The sequence below is a fragment of the Arvicola amphibius genome, chromosome 5, assembly GCF_903992535.2.
Source record: "Arvicola amphibius chromosome 5, mArvAmp1.2, whole genome shotgun sequence".
In the NCBI taxonomy this organism is placed as follows: Eukaryota; Metazoa; Chordata; class Mammalia; order Rodentia; family Cricetidae; genus Arvicola; species Arvicola amphibius.
The window spans coordinates 15,299,167-15,323,147 of record NC_052051.1 but is presented as its reverse complement, the minus strand read 5'-3'; the positions used below and the strand labels follow the sequence as shown (position 1 = coordinate 15,323,147).

Below are 23,981 nucleotides of genomic sequence, written 5' to 3'. Positions count from 1 at the left end.
TCCCAGGCAATGGCCGAGACTTTGCCTCGCCTCATAAATCAAGAAAACTCGAAGCAGAGGGTGATGAGGTCACCTGCTTTGGTCACACAGCTTGAGTGAAATTGAGGTGGGAAGCCAGTGTGACTTTTATTTTTGAGTTTTTAAAAATTAGTATAAATTAGTGATACCTAATGAGTTCTAACATGACATTCTCATAAGCATACATACGTATTTGATTGTGTTCGCTCCCCGTTACTCTTTTATATCCTCTTTTCGTACTTGCAACCCCCGTCCTTTCTTCTCTACTTCCTTTCCTTTTTTTTCCCCTTCTGGTGCGGTGATTAGTTTAATTAGGGTCACTTACAGGAATGTGGGAACTTACCAGTGGCTACACCACCGAAGAAAGTGAGCTTTTAGGGTTCTGCACAGCCTAGACATACAACTCAGCCTGGTATCAAGGTTGTGTGATCATAAGTGAAACCCCTAACCTCTCTGGGCCTCAGTCAGAGTGTTGGATTTTCAGGGTGGGTACCATAAGAACAGACACCCAGAATTGTGCACATCAGAGCAGGGGCATCAATCAGGAGGCAGACGTCATTGGAAAGAAATCAATGATTGTATTTAAGAAGCAAAACAAGTTATCATGTAGGAAAAAAAATTACCTCATAGCCGGACTTTCTTACATGTTTTATGTCAGGTTGTATGCTATAGGCAGACATACTTAAGACCTCAGAACTGTGTGGAAGGCTCCTCTACAGAATTCAACCAAGCTGTTTAGCTAGAGGTGGCCGATAGCTTTCTCTGACCTGTAAGACAAGGTTCCAAGCACTCCTCGTGATTTGACTTGTTTAATCTCAGTGGTGGTCATTCCCATTTTTCAGACGAGGAAGGCAAGACTGAGTCATCGGCTAAAAGTAAACATGACATGTGGGTGGAAAATGTAGCCTGCCCAGCGTTTGAACCCTGACAGTCTGGCAGCTGTCTCTGGATGAGCTGTAATTGCACTTCTCCATGTGGTGGTGGGCCTGGGTTTGCTCAAGTCTGAGGGTTCCCTTAGTTAGGCCTATTCTCCTACATCTGCAAAGGCCTTTCTCCCCGTGTGTGTCTCCTGAGACTACCGTGTGAAATCGGGCTCCCCACGCTCTCAGCAGAGCCCAGATCACAGCCGCCACACTCTGTCACTGTCTCTTGAGCTCAACCTCGTCTGTGCACACCGAGCGTTGTCACAGGCTGCATCGGGCCTGGCAGGAGCAGCAAGCCGCTTTGATCATTTTCTCTTCAGATCACCGCAGGCACATTGCCTGGTGCCTCGCGACTGGTTGAGCAGAGAGAGCTGTGCATCCTTCATCTTTGACCCGTGTCTCTGTGCAGGGCCTGGGATCAGCCGTTTCTTCACACATAGCTGCTGCTTTGGCACGCAGGATCAAGGCCAGGTTTAAAAGTCTTTGCTGGCTCTAGGCAAGCTCGCAACTACCCTGAATCTCACCTTGTTCATCTTTACAGTGGGGCAACCTTGAAATTTCTAGGGGATTCTAATGAGATACCCAGGCATAGCTCTGGGTCTGGAAACGTGGTCACTGGCACACGCTCACAACAATCCTTCTCTTTGCTTTGTCAGTTCCCACGCATGACCCCTGCCTCAGCACCTCTATTGAAAAGCCCTCCTTCCTGCTTTTCTTCCTCTGCTAACCCAGTCCTGTAACAGGCGTCTAAGAATACACCATGCGCAATGAGACATTATGCTCACTGCCTTGATTTTGGAGCTACAAGTCAAGCTGAGGCTGGTATTTGCATGGTTTGGGGAAGCATGGAAGCCTAGACTAAATAGTCAGGAAGAGGACATGTTTGGGCTGGCACCGTGACCCCATTGTGTCCCTGAGGCTGCTGAAGTAGGACTGTTACTGGCTGTTTGGCTCTCAGAGGCCGGTCAATCCAAAGCTGTCCCTGGCGGGTCAGGATGGACTATCAACTGGTTTGTGGGCATCTGGTATGGCTTAGAGTTGGGCTGAAACCAGCTGGTCTGTCATCTGCAAAGCCAGGGAAAGGCAGGAGGTGACGAGCCATCGCTTATCCACTGGATAAGTTGGGGCCATGTCTGATCACCAGGATCTACCTGGTATCTAGTGCGCTGTTTGTACAAGGCAGGCAAGCACTTAAATCAGATCTTAGACCAGGACCAAGAGTGGGGGGAGGGCAGTCGTAGGAGTGTGGGGTCAAAGAGAAGGAACCAACCATGAGCTGGGTGGAAGCGCCGAGCTTCTCCGGGTGGAAGGAAAGGAAACCAGAACGGGTGAGATGTAAGTAAGTCGGGCAGGTTAGGGGAGTCAGGGACTTGCTTGATGGCCTCAGCTTTTCAGTGACATAGGACATAGGTCATCAGTGAGATGAGAGGATTGGGACCGATAAAGGGATATGCATGAGCTTATAATTACAAAGTTAGATAAGTCATTAAGCAACTGTTAGACATAATTAACATTTTAAAACACTGCATTACTGTATTGCAGACATTAGCTGCCATTGGTATCCGATTGCTATCGGATGTCTGATAATAGATATCATAATTGTCACGAGATAGGAATAATAGCTTTTTAAAAAGTGCATGCACGTGTGCATACATGCTCAAATTCATGGGGGCACATATGTTCGTGCAGGTGCACAGGCACATATGTATGTGTGCATATGGAGTCTTCCTCCATCGCTCTCCGTTTTATTATTTGAGTCCGGGTCTCTTGAACCCAGAGCTCACTGATTTGGCCCGTCTCGCTAGTCAGCTTTCTCTGGAAGTGCCCTGACTGCACCTTCCAAACACTGGAGTTACAGGTGGGCCTCCTTGCCATCTCAGCATGTATGGCGTTTACCTTGGCTCTGTGGATCTGACCCCTGGTCCTTACACTCGCACAGACCTCCCCAGCCCCTCATCGCTGTTTTACAGGTAAGGGAAACGAGAGCAAGAGAGATGAAGTCCAAGGCCACCCAGCTGGCACACAGAGGCAGCAGCACCCAGATTCCAACATCCTTACCTGTCACCAAAGCTTTCACAGCCCAAAGCTGATCTTCCTGGGACGGAGGCTTTTGGGCTGGACTCAAAAGTGTGGAGTTTTATTGCTAGACTCTAGGGTGGAGCGCATAGACAGATCCCCTTCAAAGAAACAGAACTCAGAGAGAGTTGGGTTTCAGGGAGCAGAGACATGGTGAAGGGTGTTGTGGGCTTGCAGTGAGGTAAAAGCAAGGAGTCAGACAGCAGAGGCCCTCACAGCATCCAGGCCAGTAGCGTCTAGGACAACAGCATCTAGGATAGTGTGTTACAAGGCTCAAGACTTTTATAGAGACCAAGCAGGGCTTGTCTGAGAAATGAAGAGCCTGACTAACGATGCCAGGTCAGTGGAGGAGCAGAGCAGAAAGCTCTCGTGTGTGGTCAGACTGGGAAAGCGTGTGTAGGTAGAAGTTCAGAGTTGCCCAGAGACCCTCAGCTAGGCCTGGGTGTGGTGACATCTGTTACGATTAGAAACTGCTGGGGAAAGAGTCTGTGCCCATGATGTCAATGGTGGAGGTGTCTTCTTGGAAGTGACCCCATGGACCAAATGGGAAAGCGGCCAGGGAGAAACTGCCGATTGGAATTTGGGGTGGCTTAGCTAAAGATGAGTTGCCGAGGGGTGGTGGCGTACTGCAGCCGTGAGCACACAGTCCTCCTGTTCAGGGAATGTACAGAGTGGGGAGGACACACCAGACTCACCAGCCCTCTGCTAATTCACTCATGCGCTTTAGCCTGTTTCTCCCAGGCACCTACCCAACTCTCCATGCTTCCTAGACTCCCACCCCCACCACCCATTTGTCTGTCTTCTCTGCCATTCCAGTCGTTTTCTCAGAAAGAAATTGAAGAAGTCTGGGCAGCCCCTCTGGGCAGTGACCTGCTCCTCTATCAACTCCGCCTTCTCTCATAGGAGTCTCAGCCATTGCGTCTCCAGTTCCGCCGTGCATGTACCACGCGCTCTTTTATCTTTCCCTCGTCTCCATCACACATTTGTTCGTCACTTGGATGTCCTGCTGTTGTCCAGAGTCATGGAGATCCTGAGGCTGTGGTTCTGCAGGACCAGCCCCTTCTTTCTCTAGCAGCTCACTGATGGGGTAGATGTTAGGGTGGGCCAACTCAAGGCCCTGGATCTGGGCTCTGCTGGGCCTTCCCACCCCAGAGGGGTGAGGCCAGCTCTCCTGTGCCCGTGTCACTGCTGATGCTCAGGCCAGTGAGGGGTGGGACCAGCTTAGCATGAGGACAAAGCATCAACATACCCTCAGATGGCAGCCCAGACCACAAACATCTGCATGGCCTTTGGTGGTAACATGGATTACAGACATCAACACAGACTCTGGCTACGGTAGGAACGCAGACCTAGACCCTTTGCCATAGCCCAGGCCTGGATATTACCATGGCCTCAGGGGGCTGCGCAGGGGGCTGTGCAGGCTCCTCTCTCAGCCTGCTTCCCACGTGTCTCCAGTTTCACCTCTCTCCATGGCACATGAACCGTTCTGCTTCTTTTTCTCTCCTATCTCTCTGCCATGCAATGCTATCTTTCCCATCTCTCCATCGTGTATTTGTTCATCGTAGCGGTGCTCGTCGGGGTGTGTGCTTGGGTATCTTCAAGCCAGCTAGGGCCTCCGGAGCCAGAGTCGGGGTCCACCACTCCCTCTTGACTCAACCATCCCATCCATAAATCCCAACCCCATCTACCCATCCATTCATCACACAAGGATCAGTGAATGAACAGGTGTCCTTTCATTCCTTCACCTCACTAATGAGCCATCTAATCAACAGTTAATAGGTTAATGTTAATTGAATGTTGAAATCACATTATAAATATACTAGGATAAATAGAATACATTATGAAAATGAGTTTCCTGTTCTTATATCGTGACTACTAGAAAAATGTAAATTACACATGTGGCTCACATTTATACCTTGTACTGTATTTCTATTAGACAGTGAGAATTTATACTATACATCATCCGTCATCCATGTATCCTCCATCCTACCACTTCTCTACCCATAATTCACCTACACACCTATCCATCATTCACCTATCTATTCCCCTGTCCATCATTCATTCATTGGTCCTTGTATTAATTGATCAATCAACCAGTCCGCCTATTATCCATCTATCTATATATTAACCCATCCATCCATCATCTACCCATCATTCTTTGGTTTCTTTATCTATGCATTCACACACAATTCATCCTCCCATCCATATAAACATGCATACATCATTCATTCATTTATCCCTTTTCTATCTAGCCACCAATCCATCCATTCATCCATCCGTTAATCCATCCTCCATCAGTCCCTGCCTCAATCCATCCATCACTTATCAGCCCTGCATCTACTGATCCACCTGCGTATCCCTCATTCATCTGTACCTGCATCAATCTGTCCATTATTTTCTTCCTTCTTTCGTCTTCTCACTTACCACGTGTCTCCATTTCATAACACGTATCTGTGAGCGATAGATATTTTTATCTATCATGAATCAGAGACTGTGGGTCGGAAGGATGGGGAAATCATGGCTTCTATAGAAAGAACTTGCCTAAGGTGGGACAGATAGAGCTAGGCTCTGTTTCTATCAGATCAGGGCTCCTCGTTTTCACTTTGGCTGCTTATTTGTTAGATATCTTTTAAGATAAAAACAATCCTTTGGGCGAACATGACAAGCTTATGTTGGGGGTGGCTGTTGGAATAGAGGCCTAAGAGCTCCTATCCCTGAGGCGACCACACAGTGTGGAGAGAGACAGACCCTTTAGAAGCCTCTGTGAGCCTATCCCTGGTGGCTGACATGAAAGGGTTATCCCCACACATTCAATATTTGCAAAAAATGTGGGTTCTTTCAGATTCCAAAACTCATTTCCATGACAAAACTCTTGGGGAGAGAAGATGAAGGCCTGGCTTTTGCAGAACAATCTTCCAGCTGTAATGAGCACTGAAGATGGCAGTGGGGAAAGGAATTATAATTAGAATATGAAATGGGGAAAATTAATCTATTCCAGGCAATGGTAAGAGGATGTCCTGATGTTTCAGAGTAATTCTTAGGTTGTTGTCCCCCTGTGTTTCTTCTGCACATTTTAAAGCATGCAGAGGGTTGTGTCGTGTGAAAAATGACTTTCGGTGGAGGGACCGATAAACTGTGAGATGTACACAGAATTTCGCCCCCATGCCACCATTTAATGTGTCTCGGAACAAGAAATGCATGTCGCCTTCGCACTGATGTGAGTTCCCCCAACAGCTGCAGGTGTGCGGTGTGTTTCTGCTGCCGGCCCCGCCTTTCCTGACTGTGCTCTGGGAGTGTGTGCCTGCTTCCCACAGTCTGACAATGTACCCTGTGTTTGTGCTCTGAGCACATCTGTTGTGTCAATGTATGGATATGAGACCTGTGGGGCTGAGCTGGGTATGACGTGGGTCCACACGAGCCTGGGTCTGAGGAACACGGGTGTCCACACTCTCTGTTCCCCTCAGCTTGTCCTGGGAAGTGGGGAAGATGTGTTTGCCTTCAGGTCTGAATACACATGCAGGAAGGAGGCCCTGCTCTGTCTGAGGGAAGGGGTAGCCTGTGACTTTTTCCTTGGTTTTCTCGTCCTTTCACCAAAAAGAGTCCTCCGTGAGGAGGGGAGCAAGGGAGAAACCTCAGGCCTTTGTTCCTGGAGGCCAAGGAAGAGGAAGCCCCTGAAGCCCTTGGGGATCACCCTTACCTCACTTCCTGAATCCAAGTTCTCTGCCGGGCATGGCTGCTCAGCCCAGCATACTTCAGGACTCTGTGTGAGGTGCCCAAGACTCCCCCATATTGAGGTAGACCAGGGCTCTACAGGAAGAGTCCACCAACAAAGTCCTTCCTCTAAGCCAGAGTAAGCTTAGAGGGAGCTTGCAGTGTGATTGGGAAGAAACCTGGCGAAGCAAGCAAATGGCACTTGTGTGGTCTCTTCCCTGCTGAGCGACTAGCCCGCTCTTTGTGTTTCCTTGGTGTTCAGGGAGGAAAGAATGCTGTCCTCTTTGGACCATTGAAATCTTCCAGAGAAAGCATGCTGCTCAGAGCCAGGTTCATTCACCACATTGGGTTTTGTCAGACAGGCCTTTTTCTTCCTGCTAACTGTCTTTTAACCAGAGTTTAATAATTGATGGCTGTTACACAGGAGCTGGGGGACATTTTCTAGTCTGTTCTCTTGTTATGATATATCACTAACTTGCAGCATCCTGTGTAGTTGCTATTGTTTTAGAAAATGTCTCAGCTCCCTGGTTAAGCTTCTCCTCCATGCACGGCATGAAGTCTTGAATCCCTGGGAACATCAGGCGTGATAGGGGAATCCAGTTTGAGAAGTGAACACAGTAAACGTTAGAGCATGCTAGAAGGACACAGGCTGTCTTTAGACAGGAGGTAGTAGCAGGAGAGGCTGTCTCTCTGGGTCCAATGGGTGGGTCTGACCTCCGGGCAGGCTGATATACACAGTTCTAAGGGAAGGGCTTGAACAGACATCCACATGGATGAGGGAGTATAGAGTTCTACGTCATGAGGCTGCACAATTGTGCTCATGCAAATTAGTTTCCCAGAGAAGCTCACACCCTTGTTCAATGACTAATGTGGCCATGTTGAAATCCAAAAGAGAGAAAGTTCCCTGGGCCATAAGCTCTGCTAGTTGTCTATGCTACCTTCTTACTGTGGAATTCTGGGAACTGGTAAAAGTGATTATGTTCTGATATAGGTCACATTCCAAGATGTGGCACATCAGTAACTGCTGACGGGGCCTGTGCTGCTTCTGCCCATGGTAGGCAATTCTGCCCAAATCCACAAGTGACAGATTCTCCAACACATTGTGTCCCCTTGCCAGGGTCCACTACAGTCCTCACACCTGTGGCCTTGAGCCTCAAAGGAGACAGAAGTGGGGACAAAGTCACTTAGGGTAGAAAGATGTGGTGGACATCTCTGGGGCAGGCTGTCATTGGCTCCAAGGCAATGGACTTTAAGGCCCTTCCCCGGCACATGGGATTCCAGTGTTAGCTGATTGCCTCAGTCATTTGTATACTTGCAGGGGCGGGCAGCTCAGGGACCGGCAAGACAGCCTGCTGTGTCAGAAGGCAAAGTACCAACAGCAGAAGGCACTGCCTGTCTTTGTCCTATGTGAGATTGATGGTCCTGACCTGAGCTTCCAAGGGCCACAGAACAGAACAGGGGCCGCTGGCCCCACTGGGCTGGGGCCGCTGGCATCCTGGGCGCCAGTGTCCGCTTCTGCAGCCCTCACAGCCCCTTTCTCTCAGCACCATCCCCTGACCTCCTTGGGACACAAGTCCTGTTTCCCTCCAGGAGCATGTTAATGAGAGCCACTTCTGTCTTTGTTCTAGTTTGATGGTGACAGTGCCTACGTGGGGATGAGTGACGGAAATCCAGAGCTCCTGCCAACCAGCCAGGTGAGTGCCCCTCCTCCCCGAGGGGGTCTGAGCCTTGGGCTGGTGGAGCCAAGATGTGGCTGGCATCGAGGTAGGAGGGCTGCAGTTGCCAGAGTTGTAGGACATGGCCTAAAGCTATTCTCTCAGTTGAGTCCTTATGAGGGGCAGTCAAAGCGGGACTGCGGTGCCGGCTGTGAATGAAGCCCCTGAATACCAGTGGCTTACAGTGGGCATGGCTGAGACCTTAGCACTCCAAGTGTCTTGCCCACATTTCCTGTGTGAGGGGCAGATTTCACAACAGCGATTTGAGGTGTCCCGTGCTCTCTGCTACCGTCTCCCACCTACATAGCCTCTGGAGTGTGTGTCTACACACAGGAGAACAGATTCCACCCATCACACAGACTTGGTTGTCTGAGACCACTGAGGAGGCTGATGGGCGTGGCGCAAAGGGCAGAGGGAAGAGGCTTCCTGGAAGCTCCTCTCTGGTGATCCAGACCTCTGGGGCCATAGATGGGATCAGATTTTCCACAGAGAATCGAAAGTTGATATTTCTTACCTATGAGCATCCTCACTACAGACTGTGACCAGGGAGAGGGTCCTTGCTGATGTCTGTGACAATGTGGAGAGTGGCACCCTAAAGCAGGAGAGCCTGTAGGATAGAAACAGCTAAAGATGCCAGATGGGGCTAAGAGGTTTCTCAGCTACTGGGAACCTTGGGGAGCTGGAGGACAAACCTGGCGCTGCTCTTGGCTTCTACCTCCGTCTTGGCAACTGAAGTTGGCTGGCCCCTCAGTCATCATGATTGGTTCATATTTTCTGGCTGGAGGAAACAAAAACCTCTTAATTCATAAGCATAATGTGCCTCATTTTGTGACAGGTCCCAGGGGGCTATAAAGAAGATGTGAGCCCGTGCCCCATGGAAAACTCTGCTAATGAGGTATATAATGTAGCCCAAGTTTTAGAGATGTCGATACCGGGGTGCCGCACCCCACCCCTTCTCTGGCCTGCCCCACATGAGCACTGTGTTGCCACTGCAAAACTGTCTTTATGTTGCTATTGCATGTGCCAGCCTGCAGGAATGGTGGGCAATAATTCCAAGTCCTAGGTATGTCTCAATGCAATACCTGGTTGTCCAGAATCAGCTTGGAAACACGGTCATCCCAGATGATCAGGGCTTACTCTGGACCTCTGAGTCCCCAAGTCCACAGTGAACTTTGTAGCATGCTGTGCTCTGACTTCAAAAACTACCCAGCACCTCCTCAGAGAGCTGTTTGTGACCTCCAGTTCCAAACTGGGACCAGGATTTTCTGTCACGACACCAGTTGGTTTTAATTTCTGCCTTCGTTACTGTCTGTGGTCATCTACCATATGTGTGTGATGACTTAGCTTTTGTCTGTTTCCATTCAAGACTGTGACCTCCATGGCAAAACTGCCATGCACTCCGTGAGGTTGTAGCTGTCACTCAGAAAGTACTCCAGGAACAGTGGTGTGGTGTGTGAAGGTGGCCTTTTAATCTGTCCTTTGAATCCCACCTTCCCTAACAGGAGAACAGGACAGGTGGGCTTCTTAAGAATTCTTCTAGATCTTTTTGCTGTCACCAGAGGGTCTGTCTACCTTAAAAGAGGACGTTAGGAGCTGGGTATAATGATACACACCTGGAGTCCCAGCACTTGGGAGGCTGGGGCAGGAAGATAGTGAACTTGAGACCAGGCTTAGCTACTGAGTGCAGACACCTAGTTTAGCAATACTCCGTCTAATAATGATAGCAGCAATAGTAATGATAACTAGAATTCTGTAAGAGTAAGCTCAGCCAGTGACACAAGCCAACTTTATTATCATCCACTTTGCAGAGGCAGCCCACACTTCTCATAGTATGCCATTTTGTGGAGAAAACAAGCGCGCTTGACAAAGACTTCCACGTGTAGCGGTCCAGGCTTGTGCTGGTTGGCAGTTTGACTGGGCACAGCTGGGCAGCAGCAGTAAGATCCGGAAAAGCCTCTTGCTAGTTGATGGGGAGGTTGGCTTCTGCTCCTTGGGAGCTATTGTGCCCCGGATGGCTAGCCTGAGGCCGTTCGCAGGTGGGGAACAGGTTTCCCAGAGTAGCAAGCCCAGAAGCTGCCAGACCTCTTGGCGCGTAGGCATGGACATGGTCTATCATTGCTCCCTGCTCCGTCCACTGGTCAAAGCTAGGCACAGGGCAAGTGTAGATCCAAGCAGTGGAAAGTACAGGCTAGCTCTTGAACAGAGGAACTGGAAGATACTGGAGGCTTTTTTCAAATGGCCGTGAGGGAAACGGAAAATATGAAGTTTATGCTGGTCTTGCTGACGGATTAACCCAGGCTCTTCTAGGACGCTGAGGTTCAGTGGGATCCTACTGACCTCTGGTTTTTAATAGCGAGAGGTGGCCAGGTACTCTCTCTTTTCCCTGGAGTCTGTATTTGAACACGTACACATGTACACATGCATGTACACATGCATACACACATGCCCCTATCACGGGGTGTTGTCTTATCACTTGCAGGAATTGTCCTGTTCCAGTTGCCGTAGGACCCATCTGAGCATAGAGAGAATGAAGGTGTCAAAGGCCAAAGACATTTTATTTCTTGTCTGTGCGTTTACCTTCCAGGTTCACCCAAGCAGCAAGGTTCCCTGGGCACCTTAGGATTCAAAGGTCCTGGATCTGAGCAGGAAGCCATGTCGAGCAAACACTAGCTTCTAGGATGTTCCGAGCAGCAGCCTTAGGAGTCAGCCTGATAAAGATCAGTTCTCTCCTGGCTGAGAGCAGCCCCAGAGCTGCTGGGATCTGTAGGTCCAGGTTGCACGCTCCAGAAGAAGGGGAACCTACCAGGGAAGGGCTTGAATTCCCAGAGCTGGACTCACATCCCTGCTCCTCCATGCCTGGTACAGGCCAGATGTCTTTATGTAATGATGTCAGATTTCTACTAACAGGAAGGATGGTACCCGCCTCCTGAAGTCCTGGGAGAAGTAACTGAGGCAGGGCCGTAGGGGCTGTTGGCACTGTGCCAGAATCTCTTCAACAGTCTAACGTACCCAGGTCAAGCTGCTGTGAGTTTCTTTATATATATATATATATATATATATATATATATTATTAAAAATTTCCACCTCCTCCCACTTCCATCCCCTCCCCCACTCTCCTCCCCTCCCTCTCCAGGCCAAAGAGCAGTCAGGATTCCCTACCCTATGGGAAGTCCAAGGTCCTCCCCACTCCCCCCATGTCCAGGAAGGTGAGCATCCAAACAGACAAGGCTCCTACAAAGCCCGTCCATGCAGTAGAATCAAAACCCAGTGCCATTGTCCTTGGCTTCTCAGTCAGCCTCCACTGCTAACTTAGCTAGAAAACTGGTCTCTGACAAATGGGAACCAGGTCCTAGGAGGAAGTGGGGCAGTCAGAAAGCCAAACTTATTTTTCCAAAGGATAACTTGCTTTGCAGATGCCCACTGTAACCCCCACAGAGGCTACATCCTAGGCCATGCTGCAACCCACTGTCCTTTCTTGTTCCCGACATTCCTACCCTGAGTCTCGTCAGAGGAAGTCTCATCTCAGGCTTACTTTGGGCGAATCTAAACTAAGAGCAAAACACCAGTGTTCAGAGAAACCAGTGATGACTTATTTCTATTGTTTTATTCCCATAAATAATGTTCTGGTTACACGGGATGAGCATCTGGTTACCTCCGTGTCAATACAAACACTGCTTCCTCTATGGGAAGCCCCTAGACATTCCTGCCCAGCAAATGTCTGTCCCTTCCAGGTACCGCAGATGTTAGTCTCATGACACCTTCCTGGCTGTGGACAGTTTCCAATTTTATGGCTGTAAATAAGATTTACACGAGAGTTCTCAAGAGTTTTTCCTAAGAACGTGTGTGTGAGAGAGAGCGAGAGTAAGAAGTGGGGAGGGAGGAAGGGGTGAATGAGACGAAGTTTTGCCAAATCTCTCAGTAGCATGATTGGACACAGAGAGACCCAAGGGAGGGTCTGGATTATGCAGGTGAAGGATCCTAGACTGTAGGAGAGGTAGCGGAGATGCAGGCAAGTAGATGGTCTGAGGCGTGAGCTTGGAAATCAAGCTAGTAGATGTTGAGGATGACATGCAGAGAAAGAAAGAAGAAAGGCATGCAGCTGGTCTGTCACTGCTTCCAGCTCCATCCGCTGGTCACAGGCTACATGGCTGTGCTGTCTTCTGCCTTGGGGAAGGGCAGGCTTGATGGGAGCAGTCTTGGCCATCTGACATGTGAGGGGCTCATTTCAATGGAGACAGCCAAGTAGTTAGATGGCCATCCGAGTCTGGAGCCATCACATACGCTGTGAATTCTCAGCCCACGGATCAAAGCCCTGGGGGGGTCAATGAAACTTACGAAAAGTGAGATGAACGGGGAGAGCAGTTTGCTGAATGATGGCCCCATCCCCTCCTTTTAAAACGGAGTCTTTCTGTGTCCTTCCACAGAGTCTTAAAAGCCACAGGCAGAGTGTGTCAAGGAGGAAGGGAGGGTTAGGGAAAAATGATGTTGAATCCACAGCCCCTTTCCTGTCTAGGGTGATAAAATTAAAACCAGGCACAGCAGAACCCTGGAGGAGAGAGGATCACAAGTTCAAGGTCACCTTCTGTTGCACAACAGATTCAATGTCAGCCTGGACTACACAAAACTGTCTCAAAAAATTTAAAGGCAAATTTTAAATCAATTGAAGATTTAAATGTCTGAGATAAGTCATAAGTGAACCAATAAGACCTCCTTTAAAGTACTTCATGGTTTGGGGCAGGGGGACACTTCTACTGGACACTTTAGAAGAAAAAGATTGAAAAACTAGACCACAAACTAACATAGAATGACTTTTGTAATACAAGAATGCCAGAGTGAAGATACAGGTGGGAAACTGGGCAAGAGTACTTTCAGCTCACAATCTAGATGAAGGATGAACTTCCTTAAGAAATAAAGACTTACGAGAAATCAATTCAAAATTGTCATGGAGAGAGGGGAAAGAGATCCGAGCCAATACTTTACTGAAAGGAAATGCATAAGGGAAACATTAAAGTTCTCATTTGATGTTTCATGCCAGCAACAAATCCCAAGGTCTAATGACACATTCCCTCAGAGTTCTTGTAGGAAAACATTTTACACTTTGTTGTAGGGAGTACATACACGGCTCCTTGTGGCTTTGTATTGGAAGCCTCCTTCCAGTAGGGGGCAGTGTAGGATGCCCAGAATGGGAAAAAGGAAAAAAATTCTGGTCTCAAGGTTTTCCTTATTCAGTTCCTATATTGTTGTCTGGCTGGGCCTCAGTTTCCCCACTAATAATCAGGAAAGGGTGTTGGATTTGTCCCCCCCCACCACAAACACAACACACTCAAATCCACTAGGAAAATGGCTCAACAGTTGTAAGTACTTGTAACTCTTGCAGAGGACCGCTGGTTCAAGTCCTAGCACCCACAGGGTGACTCACAACCCATCTGTAACTCCAGTTCCAGGGCATTGATGACCTTGCTTTGTTATGACAAGGGCAACAAGCATGCATGTAGTGTAAAGACACACATAAAAGCAAAATATTCACACGCACACAGTATTTTTTTAAATTGATGGTGATAATATTTAACATTTGCTGTGCACTTCCCTGGGTTTAGACACTGGAGTCAAAGGACCCTTTTACTCCACACACATCCCTTGTTACTTAGGCACAGTAATGCGTGAGGAAGAGCCTTGGTGGCTGAGGTCCCATGAAGCAAAATCACTTCCCAGTAAATGCGTGGCAAGGCAGGAGACCCTCCCGCCAGGGTTTGAAATCTGAGGCTCTGCACTTAGTCACTCTGGCTTCCAAGTCTGTGTACATTGCAAAGGGCAAAGATGACATGGCTTTTATTGCTTTAATTAAAACTGGGGTGAAGACTTGCAATTCAGATTTAAAATGAAAATTGTGTTTCGCCCGCTGCAGTGCGGAGAAGGCAGTGACAGCGATTATGTCTGAGATTACAAACAATCGGAGAGAAAAGGCCTTTTGCAACCATTTCCTGTCGAAGCCACAAACATCACACTTTAAAAATAATTATGTCTGTGTTATTGGAACATGATTCATGAATTCTGAATAAATATGAGGGGCCGGGAAGGAAGGGGCTTCAAGACTATGGATTTGCTTGGGATCTGATGAAATTTAATGTCATTTCCCAGCTGGAGAGTAAAAATGCAGGGAGGAACAAAGCCCCACCCTATGAACAGGGAGAAAATGCAGTGTGTGTCGCGGGGAGCTGATGTGCACACATCCTTCGGAAGCATGGGCTCAGAAAAATGCATGAGTCTCTGCGATTCATTGAAGGAAGGCTCCGAGAGGGAGCTGGTGCTTCCGTCTCTCCGGTCTTATGTTTGCATCCCAATGGCTAAAAATACATTTATTTTAAAGCTCCAGGTCCCTGCCTGTGAGGGGTTCAGATTGAAGACATTAGAGGACAGGTTGAGGGGAGGAACTAGCGTTCTAGTCACCGTGGGTCCTCGTCATAAAGAGATTTCTCATGTGCAGCAGTCAGCGTTTACAGCCTCCCGTTTGTTTCCTTCCAACTATTAGGAGTGAAATTGAACCCAGGAAACATTCGCTCTTTTAAAACGTGGTGTAAATAACGGGGATTGGAGCGGGGGTGCCAGGTTAGGGAGGGGCTGGCGGTGGGTTGGAAATGTAATTTCAAGGGTGTTCATGAAAATGGAGCCGCTCCCCTTCTCCCAGCCCATCTCGAAATTACTACTCCCTGTAGGGCCTAGCTTTTTACTGAGTCCCTGGTTTGACCCAGCTGTTCATCACTGTGTGTGAGCTAACCCCACAAACATGAGAAACATGGTCACGTGTAGGGACCACCTAGAATCGCATTGGACTCTTAGCTTTTGGAAGGCCGTGAGCCTGAGTCTGGCCTCCGGGTGGCATCTCTCACTCTGTGCACTGGGGCAGGTCATTAGCCCTCTCTGGGCCTTCGTCTTCAACAGCTGGGGGTAAGCACCGGTAGGCGTATCTGAGGAACCTTCCATGTTATCCCTCGGCACTTGGAGATTTTCCTCTTCTGCACTTGTCCAGGAATGCTCAGGAGGGTCAGTGTCTGTCCACAAAGCTAGTGAGTGTCCTTCTCTACCTGACTAAGTCACACCAATTCGGAGGGGACCTGAAGATGAGGTCAGTCGCTTTGAGGTGGCTGTCAATCAACTGAAGCTCCAATAAGGGCATTTTATTGGTGCCACGGGCTTGTCATGGTGCTAGCACAATCCACATCTTTAAAAGTCCCTCAGAGGGGCCCGGGGAAGGGTGAATAAGATGCACGGACACCCAGAGAGCATATTTCAGCATCTGGCACACAGCGAGCGGTGGTGACTGGAAAGGGTTAGTAAGGTTCCTTTGTCTGTGGAAGGAAAAACTGAGGCTGCATCTGCCCCAGATGTGGCCAGCTCAGGAGTCAGATGCAGCTTCAGAAAGATGAGCCTACGGAATCTAATGGCTTGCTTATTCAGTGAAAATCACATTAGGGTAGGCATTGAAATTAGAAGGGTTCTAGTGAAGCTGTCTTGCTTTCAAATGTGCTAAGAAAGTCCCTAGAAAAATCACAAACTAGTAAAAGATGCCTCCAATCTGTTCTAGTCCCTTGGAGGTAGGTAGTCTCTCCCCGCCCAGTACCCCCTGCCATTTGAGTGCCTGGTTTACCTAGGTCTCTGGATCACAAGTCTCAATGGCACCTGGCAGCGGTTCTCCTACCTTCGATACACTCTAAGCCCAGTCTCTCATGGGAAGAACGGCCCAGGAGTGAGGTTGTGCCTCATGGAGGCCTGGCATCTCCCCCTGAAGATTCCTCAGGAAGGGTGGAGCCTGATATATCCCTTGCACACCTGTGGTTTCACGCTCTGCCTCTGTGACTTTGACCAGATTCCTTGACCTCTCTTAGTCTCTCTTTCCCCCTCTGTAAAATGGGAGTGTGAATGCCCAGCTCTCAGAGAAGTTAAGAGACCCACAGAGCAATGTGGGGTACCTGGCTCTTGTGTGCTGGTCTGAGCCCGCTCTTCAGATAAAGCTGCTTTGTGATTTGGAAGTGAGAGGCAGTGGAGGAGGTAGGAGGTTTGTTCTGTTTTCTCTGCATGTTTTCCCTAGGACTGGGCAAAATGACTACAGGGTTAAAGCTTGTGTGTGGGATAAAGAGAAGTTCAGCTCCAGAGACCCTCAAGCCAGGGTAGTGCCTGGGACTGTAGAAATGCATCTTTTCGCTTCATGCCCGAGCCCTACTTACAAACACCCAGGGGCATCTAGATTGATATAGAGGAGGTGGCTCATAGGACTGGTGAATTGGGGACCTAGAGAGCTAAGGAAATGGGGTATGGGTTCTACAGAGGAGGTTAGACCAAGCTGGGAAGGATGGGGGTGCCACCTAGACAGAGAAGGGTGAAGCAGGAGGGCTGAGAGGTGGGTCTACCTTGCACCATGTGATAGGCTTGCCCTATAAGAAAATAGACCGGGAAGGCCTGGAGAGGCTCAGGGACTTTTAGACTTGACTCTGTGTTATTCTCAACTGTCCACTGTGCTGAGACCAAGGTAGGCTGTGGCTCATGGTTACATTTGTGTCATGAGAGATCACTGAGTAGTTTATCCTTGCTGCCACCCCTATTGAGCGGTTACTGGAGGAGGCAATAGAGGCATAGCCGGGAAAGGCATTTTAAGGTTGAGAAATACTGCCCCCCACACGGACAAAGAACAGAAAGCACTGTATTAACAAGAGTCTGGAGGACCTGGCGTGCTCCTCTCCGGTGCTGTGTCAATCGGTACAACCCCTTTAGAAAACCGTTTCTCGGGGCCAACAGCTGAGCATACAACCCTGTGGCCGGCAGATCAGCACCATGAGTGCATCCAGAAGTTCACCAAAGGATGCATCAAAAATGTCCATAGCAGCATTTTAAAATAAAAAAATAAAAAAATAAATAAATAAATAAATAAATAAATGCACAGAGTTGAATAGACTTAGTGGCATAGACTTGAAACCCCAGCTCCTTAAGTGGTTGAGGCAGGAGGATTGAAAGTTCAAGGTCAGCCTTGGCAATTTAGAGATGAGATGGGGCTGGACTGAGAAGAACAAAGGTGTCTCTGTGAGTGGCTGTCACTCAGAAAGTGGGAGAGGCAAGGGACAAGGAAGAAGTTGCTTTGTACTGTGAAGTGGCTCTTAAATGCCCTCCAAGGAAATGCAGCTGAAGGTTCTGTCCTCCTAAAATCAAACGTTAAAAAGGGACAGAGGAATGCTGAATACTGACAGAGTACAACTAGCATGCAGGAGACCCTGGGCTCAGTCCCAAGCAGCGCAAACAAACAAACAAAAATTAAAACACAAAGCTGGCAGTGATCTAAACATCTATCAAGGGTAAACTGGATGGAAGACGGGATGAATCTTGGCTGGGGAATGTTCAGCAATGGTGGCATTGAATGATTACGACAGTCTGCAATAATGTGGATGACTCACCAACACATTGAGCAAAAGGAGCCAGACCACAAAACAAAATCATCCTGTCTGATGCCTCTGACACAGATCCCATGAACTTGTCCAGGGTGATAGAAAGGTGAAGTCTGGCTCCCCTTAGTGCAGTGGCTCTCTGCCTTCCTCATGCTGCAGCCATTAATACAGTTCCTCACATTGTGGTGACCCCAGCCATACTATTATTATTGTTGCTACTTCATAGCTATGATGTTGCTACTGTTATGAGAAGTAATGTAAATATTTTTCAAGATAGCGGTTTGTCAGGGGGGTCGTGACCCAAAGGTTGAGAACTCCTGCCTTCGAGAGTAGGTAAGAACAGAGGGAATCTGAAGGTCTGAGGCAGGGGTGGCTCAGTCTTTCTCCCCTCGAGCTGGTGGGACATGTATGTACACACACTTTGCGAAGTTTTGTTGAGCTCTTTGCTGGTGGTTTGCTCACCTTTCTGTTCGTCTCCTGTGTGTCACTGAAAGGGAACATCCAACCAAGACTTTGTATTCAGACAGGCATCTCTTTTAGATGGAGCACATTTACATGATTTTGCTAGATCATATGTTAGTACATACGCCAAATTACATTTTCTTGATCAGCGAGTGAAACATGGGGTAACATTCTTCTTGGCTTCTCCTGAGAGCCCCACTTTCAACCATTTGTCTTTTGGATGCTGCCATCCATGGTTCCTTCCATGAGGATGCTGGCAATGGCTGGTGAAGAATACCTTGCTGTGTTGTTCTATTGCGGGTCCTTCTTGTTCAAGGTGTTTGCCTTTGTCGTGTGTGTGTGTGTGTGTGTGTGTGTGTGTGTGTGTGTGTATGGTGTGAGAGAGAGACGTGTCAATGTGATTGTTTATGCTTGTGTGTATGAGGGAATATGTGAGTGTCTGGGTGCATGTGTGGAGACCAGGGGACATCTTTCAATTGTCCTTCCTTGTCCTTTCGCCTTGTGTGAGACGGACGGTCTCTGCCTCTGTGTAACCCAGAGGCCTTCAAGCTTCTGCTTCCATCTCCCTAAGAGTGCTCGCTGTGATGACAGGCAGACACGTGTGCATTTGCCTGGGGACTAGGGATCCAGACTCAAGTTGTCAGGCTCGTGTGGCAGGAGCTTGTACCCACAGAGCCATTTCCACAGCCGTGGTCATCTAATCTGGTCTTCTACATGTGGTCACACGTCCCTGTGATTCTGCACAGCATCTGCTTGTGAAGTATGTTGGGGGGAGGGGATTCATTTGGAACGTCCACAGAGCGGTGTCACAAACTACCTTCCTACCATCAGGTGTCAGTGACGTCCTCTGCAGTCATGGTCATCCAGGAGAGAAGGACGTGTAGATTTAAGACAAATGAGGTAAAGCTCTGTGTGGAGTCTTTCTCCCCTCGAGCTGGTGGGACATGTATGTACACACACTTTGCGAAGTTTTGTTGAGCTCTTTGCTGGTGGTTTGCTCACCTTTCTGTTCGTCTCCTGTGTGTCACTGAAAGGGAACATCCAACCAAGACTTTGTATTCAGACAGGCATCTCTTTTAGATGGAGCACATTTACATGATTTTGCTAGATCATATGTTAGTACATACGCCAAATTACATTTTCTTGATCAGCGAGTGAAACATGGGGTAACATTCTTCTTGGCTTCTCCTGAGAGCCCCACTTTCAACCATTTGTCTTTTGGATGCTGCCATCCATGGTTCCTTCCATGAGGATGCTGGCAATGGCTGGTGAAGAATACCTTGCTGTGTTGTTCTATTGCGGGTCCTTCTTGTTCAAGGTGTTTGCCTTTGTCGTGTGTGTGTGTGTGTGTGTGTGTGTGTGTGTGTGTGTGTGTATGGTGTGAGAGAGAGACGTGTCAATGTGATTGTTTATGCTTGTGTGTATGAGGGAATATGTGAGTGTCTGGGTGCATGTGTGGAGACCAGGGGACATCTTTCAATTGTCCTTCCTTGTCCTTTCGCCTTGTGTGAGACGGACGGTCTCTGCCTCTGTGTAACCCAGAGGCCTTCAAGCTTCTGCTTCCATCTCCCTAAGAGTGCTCGCTGTGATGACAGGCAGACACGTGTGCATTTGCCTGGGGACTAGGGATCCAGACTCAAGTTGTCAGGCTCGTGTGGCAGGAGCTTGTACCCACAGAGCCATTTCCACAGCCGTGGTCATCTAATCTGGTCTTCTACATGTGGTCACACGTCCCTGTGATTCTGCACAGCATCTGCTTGTGAAGTATGTTGGGGGGAGGGGATTCATTTGGAACGTCCACAGAGCGGTGTCACAAACTACCTTCCTACCATCAGGTGTCAGTGACGTCCTCTGCAGTCATGGTCATCCAGGAGAGAAGGACGTGTAGATTTAAGACAAATGAGGTAAAGCTCTGTGTGGAGCAGGAATGAAGACTTCAGCGTGGTTCTGTTTGGTAGCACCCACACCCATGCCATGCCACCATGGTGCTTCAGGGTCCTTATCAGGAGGAGAGAAACAAGATTGCCTCCAAGAGAAGTCTTATTCAAGTATCCCTGTGTGTGGAGTCTGGCCGTGACTGATATGTGCCCACGTGTAGAACCTGGCCATGACTGAGGTGTCCCTACATGTAGATCCTGGCCATGACTGGAAAGGGAAAGGCCAGGGTTGGTCATTTATGTCTTGGACAGTATGCTCCCAGTAGGAGCCAGGCTGGAATCGCCTTGTACAGTTTGTGTAACTTCCTGGGAGGGAAATTTCCTTTAGCCACTGATGAACTGTGAGGGCTGACCTGGCTACAGCAATGGCTTGCCCCAGGGAAGCAGACACGGGGGCATCCCTAGATGTGCTTGGCAGGGCAGTCTGGGGCCAGTACTTCTATCTTCATCCACAGAGTTTTAGGGCGTGTTCAGATCACAGATGTCTCTAAGTTTGCACACACGTGTGTGATGGGGTTTGGTGATGATCTGATGCTACAGACCTGGAAGATCGGGCTGATAGAATATTTGAAGATGCCTGTGGAAGTTTCTCCAAGCCAGGTGTGCTCACGCACGCACACATGCACACAACTGTATACAGGGACAATCACACACAAATATGAGCACTTGCACACACACGTGCATGTAGACACAGTCACTTGAAAGAATCCCTCCACAGGGCAATTAATCAGTGTCTCAGCACCTCAGTTTCTTCCAGGAAGCAAAGATAATAGTGTTATGAGGCAGGGCTTACTCACTTGTACTTCCTACACACACACACACACACACACACACACACACACACACACACACACACACGGTTGAGATTCTTATCTTCGTTTGTTCAATGACTATCTCCCTTCTAATCTGTGAGTTCCTGGGGACATGGCCTCTAGGAAGAGCTAAGTTAATTCTGAGAGACAGAGAGAGAGAGAGAGAGAGAGCAGCTCCCCAAGGCCCACTGGTTCAGGTGCTGCTGATGAATTTTTTTTCACACGTGGGTTTGTGAAGGGATTTACACATCTGCAGACACACTGACTTGTAAAATGAGTGCAAACAAGTGTCTAGACTCAACACACAAGAGGGTGAGTTTGGCTATAGTTTGAAGACTCTGGATTGGGACAGAACAAGAGTTCTATATATGTCTCTAACCTACGCATTCACCTTTCTCCCCTCCCTCCCTCCCTCCCTCCCTCCCTCCCTCCCTCCCTCCCTCCCTTCTTTCCTTTCCTTCAACAAAGTCTCATGTAGCCCAAGCTAACCCTCAAGCTCATTGTATAACTAAGACAGATTCACCTGCTTCCATCTCCCACATGCTAGGATTTCAGGTACCCAGCACCACACCCAGCTCAGTTCTAAGTAGCTGCAATTTATTCTGTGAGTCCAAGAAAATGTCTCTTCCTCTGTGAGGTTAAGGACTCTCCAACCAGGATGTGATGGAGCTAGGCTTTGAGCCATTGTCTGTCTATGGCAAAGTCTATGCTATTGATATCCCCGGTCATGGTGTCCACAGTGTAGCGGGACCAGCAGCATCCTAGAGTTTCCAACTTCACCCACCTCTGGAGTCAGGGTGCATTGCCATTGCAAGGCCTCTGTTGTGTGGGCAGTACAGACCAAAAGCTTGGTGTGGGCAGCACTGCCTGCCTAAATTATTTGGCAGGTAGAGCGCCTGTGCTTAGGGGTGTCCAGGTGGGGCTGGAAGAGACCCACACTATAGAGCAGCTAAAGATGGAAGAGAAGGAGCTGCCTGTGAAGACACAGCAGGGAACCAGGAGCGCGCACAAGAAACCCAAGTCCTCTGTTTCTAAAGAGGCAAAACTACATGATCATTAAGAATACAAGCTCTAGGCTAATGTGGGCAATTAAGTGAGATCTTGTCTCAAGACAAAAAAGGGAAAGAGGGCTGGGGCTAGGGCTGGATGGTAGAACACTTGCCAAGTGTCAGGAGTAAGGCCCTAGGTTCAAACCCCAAGTACCACACACACTCTCACAAACAGGTCTGGGGAGATGGCTCAGTTTTTGACATGCAAGCAAGAAGACTGGATTTCAGATCCCCAGAACGCACATAAATGCTAGGTGGGCATTGTGTCCCACCTATAATTCCAGTCCCAGAAGGTAGAGACTGGGAATCCCCAAAGCAAGCTGCCTGGTAAGACAAGCCATATCACTGAGTTCTAGTTTTGATTGATGATGTGGGATGTCCTTCTGTATATGTGTTGCTTTTATTGGATAATGAATAAAGCTGTTTCAGTCAATTGCTAAGTAGGGTAAAGTCAGGCAAGAAATTCGAACAGAGATATGTATAGAGAGTGGACAGAGTCAAGGAGACACCATGTAACAGCAGAAGGAGAAAGACGCCATGTAGCAGCTCAGAAAGCAAGAGGTAACAAACCAAGAACCTTGTGGTAAAATATAAATTAGCAGAAATGGGTTAACTTAAGATGTAAGAGCTATCTAGAAATATGCCTTAGTTATAGGCCAAACAGTGTTGTAATTAATATAGTGTCTGTGTGATTATTCGGGGCTGGGCAGCCCGGAAACAAACAAGCAGTCTCCGGTTACAGATTGAGAGATCCTGCCCCACTGAATGAGGTGAAAGATGGATTGAGGATGATTCCGTGACATCACACAGGCATACTTCCATGCACATAAGAACACAAATACATGTTGCATGCAAAGCACACCCAGAGATACATGCAAAATACATATATACTAATAAGAATTTAAAAGCGGCTGGGCTGTGGTAGCACACACCTTTAATTCCAACACTCAGGAGGCAGAGGCAGGTGGATCTGTGTGAGCTCAACGCTAGCCTGGTCTACAGAGTGAGTTCCATGATAGGCTCCAAAGCTGCAGAGAAACCCTGTATCAAAAAATAAAAAGACAATAACAACAAAAAAACCAAGCAAACAAACAAATAAACAAAAGAGAGAATGCAAGTTCACAAGTCAAATTCTTTTCTTTTTAAAGCCAATACAAATCTTTCTGGCAGATGACGATTTCGGAGTGGCTTAGCTAGGTTCCTCTGCCTCAAGGTCTCTCGGGAAGTTTAATATGGCATTTGGGACTGTGGGCTAGTGAGGGGGTGCTGCTGAAGGAACAGACATCTCGAAGTCGCTTTGATAGTCGTTCCCACAGCCAGTTCCCCTGACCGAGACTGTCAGGTGCATCCCTGGCTTCATAGTCTGTCTTGAATTTGGGGCAAGTTTCTCATCTCAAGGTCATTCGGTCTATACAATGGCTAAGATGACAGTACCCATGCATGGTTGATAGCATTCATACATAAAAATTACACGGAGCAGGGTCCCTGCACACATGGTACATACTATAAAATGTTAATGTTATATTTTTAATGAAGATGTAGAAAGTGGGATGAGCCAGGCAGTGGTGATGCACGCCTTTAATGCCAACACTCAGGAGGCAGGGCTACACAGAAACAAACAAACAAAAAGGAAGGAAGGATGGGAGAGAGAGAGAGAGAGAGAGAGAGAGAGGAGAGAGAGAGAGAGAGAGAGAGAGAGAGTGCTAGGACAAACCTGAGGGCCGAGTCACTTTTTCATTGGTGACTCTGTAGGTCCCAGCCCCAGCCTTAGGATGAGTACTCAGTAAATCTCAGGGGAGTGGATCAGTTTCAAGCTACAGCCCCATAATGAGGTCATTTACAGGAGC

General features: G+C 48.3%; 1 protein-coding gene across 1 annotated transcript in view; it reads left to right on the top strand.

Moving 5' to 3' along the window:
• Positions 1–23,981, top strand: part of Tox2 (TOX high mobility group box family member 2) — a 117,071-nt gene that overhangs the window by 34,931 nt on the left and 58,159 nt on the right. Inside the window, exon 2 of the mRNA XM_038330877.1 lies at positions 8,357–8,422. Coding sequence (XP_038186805.1) covers positions 8,384–8,422 — 39 coding nt within the window. The 5' untranslated portion in view covers positions 8,357–8,383. The remainder of the gene's footprint in view (positions 1–8,356; positions 8,423–23,981) is intronic.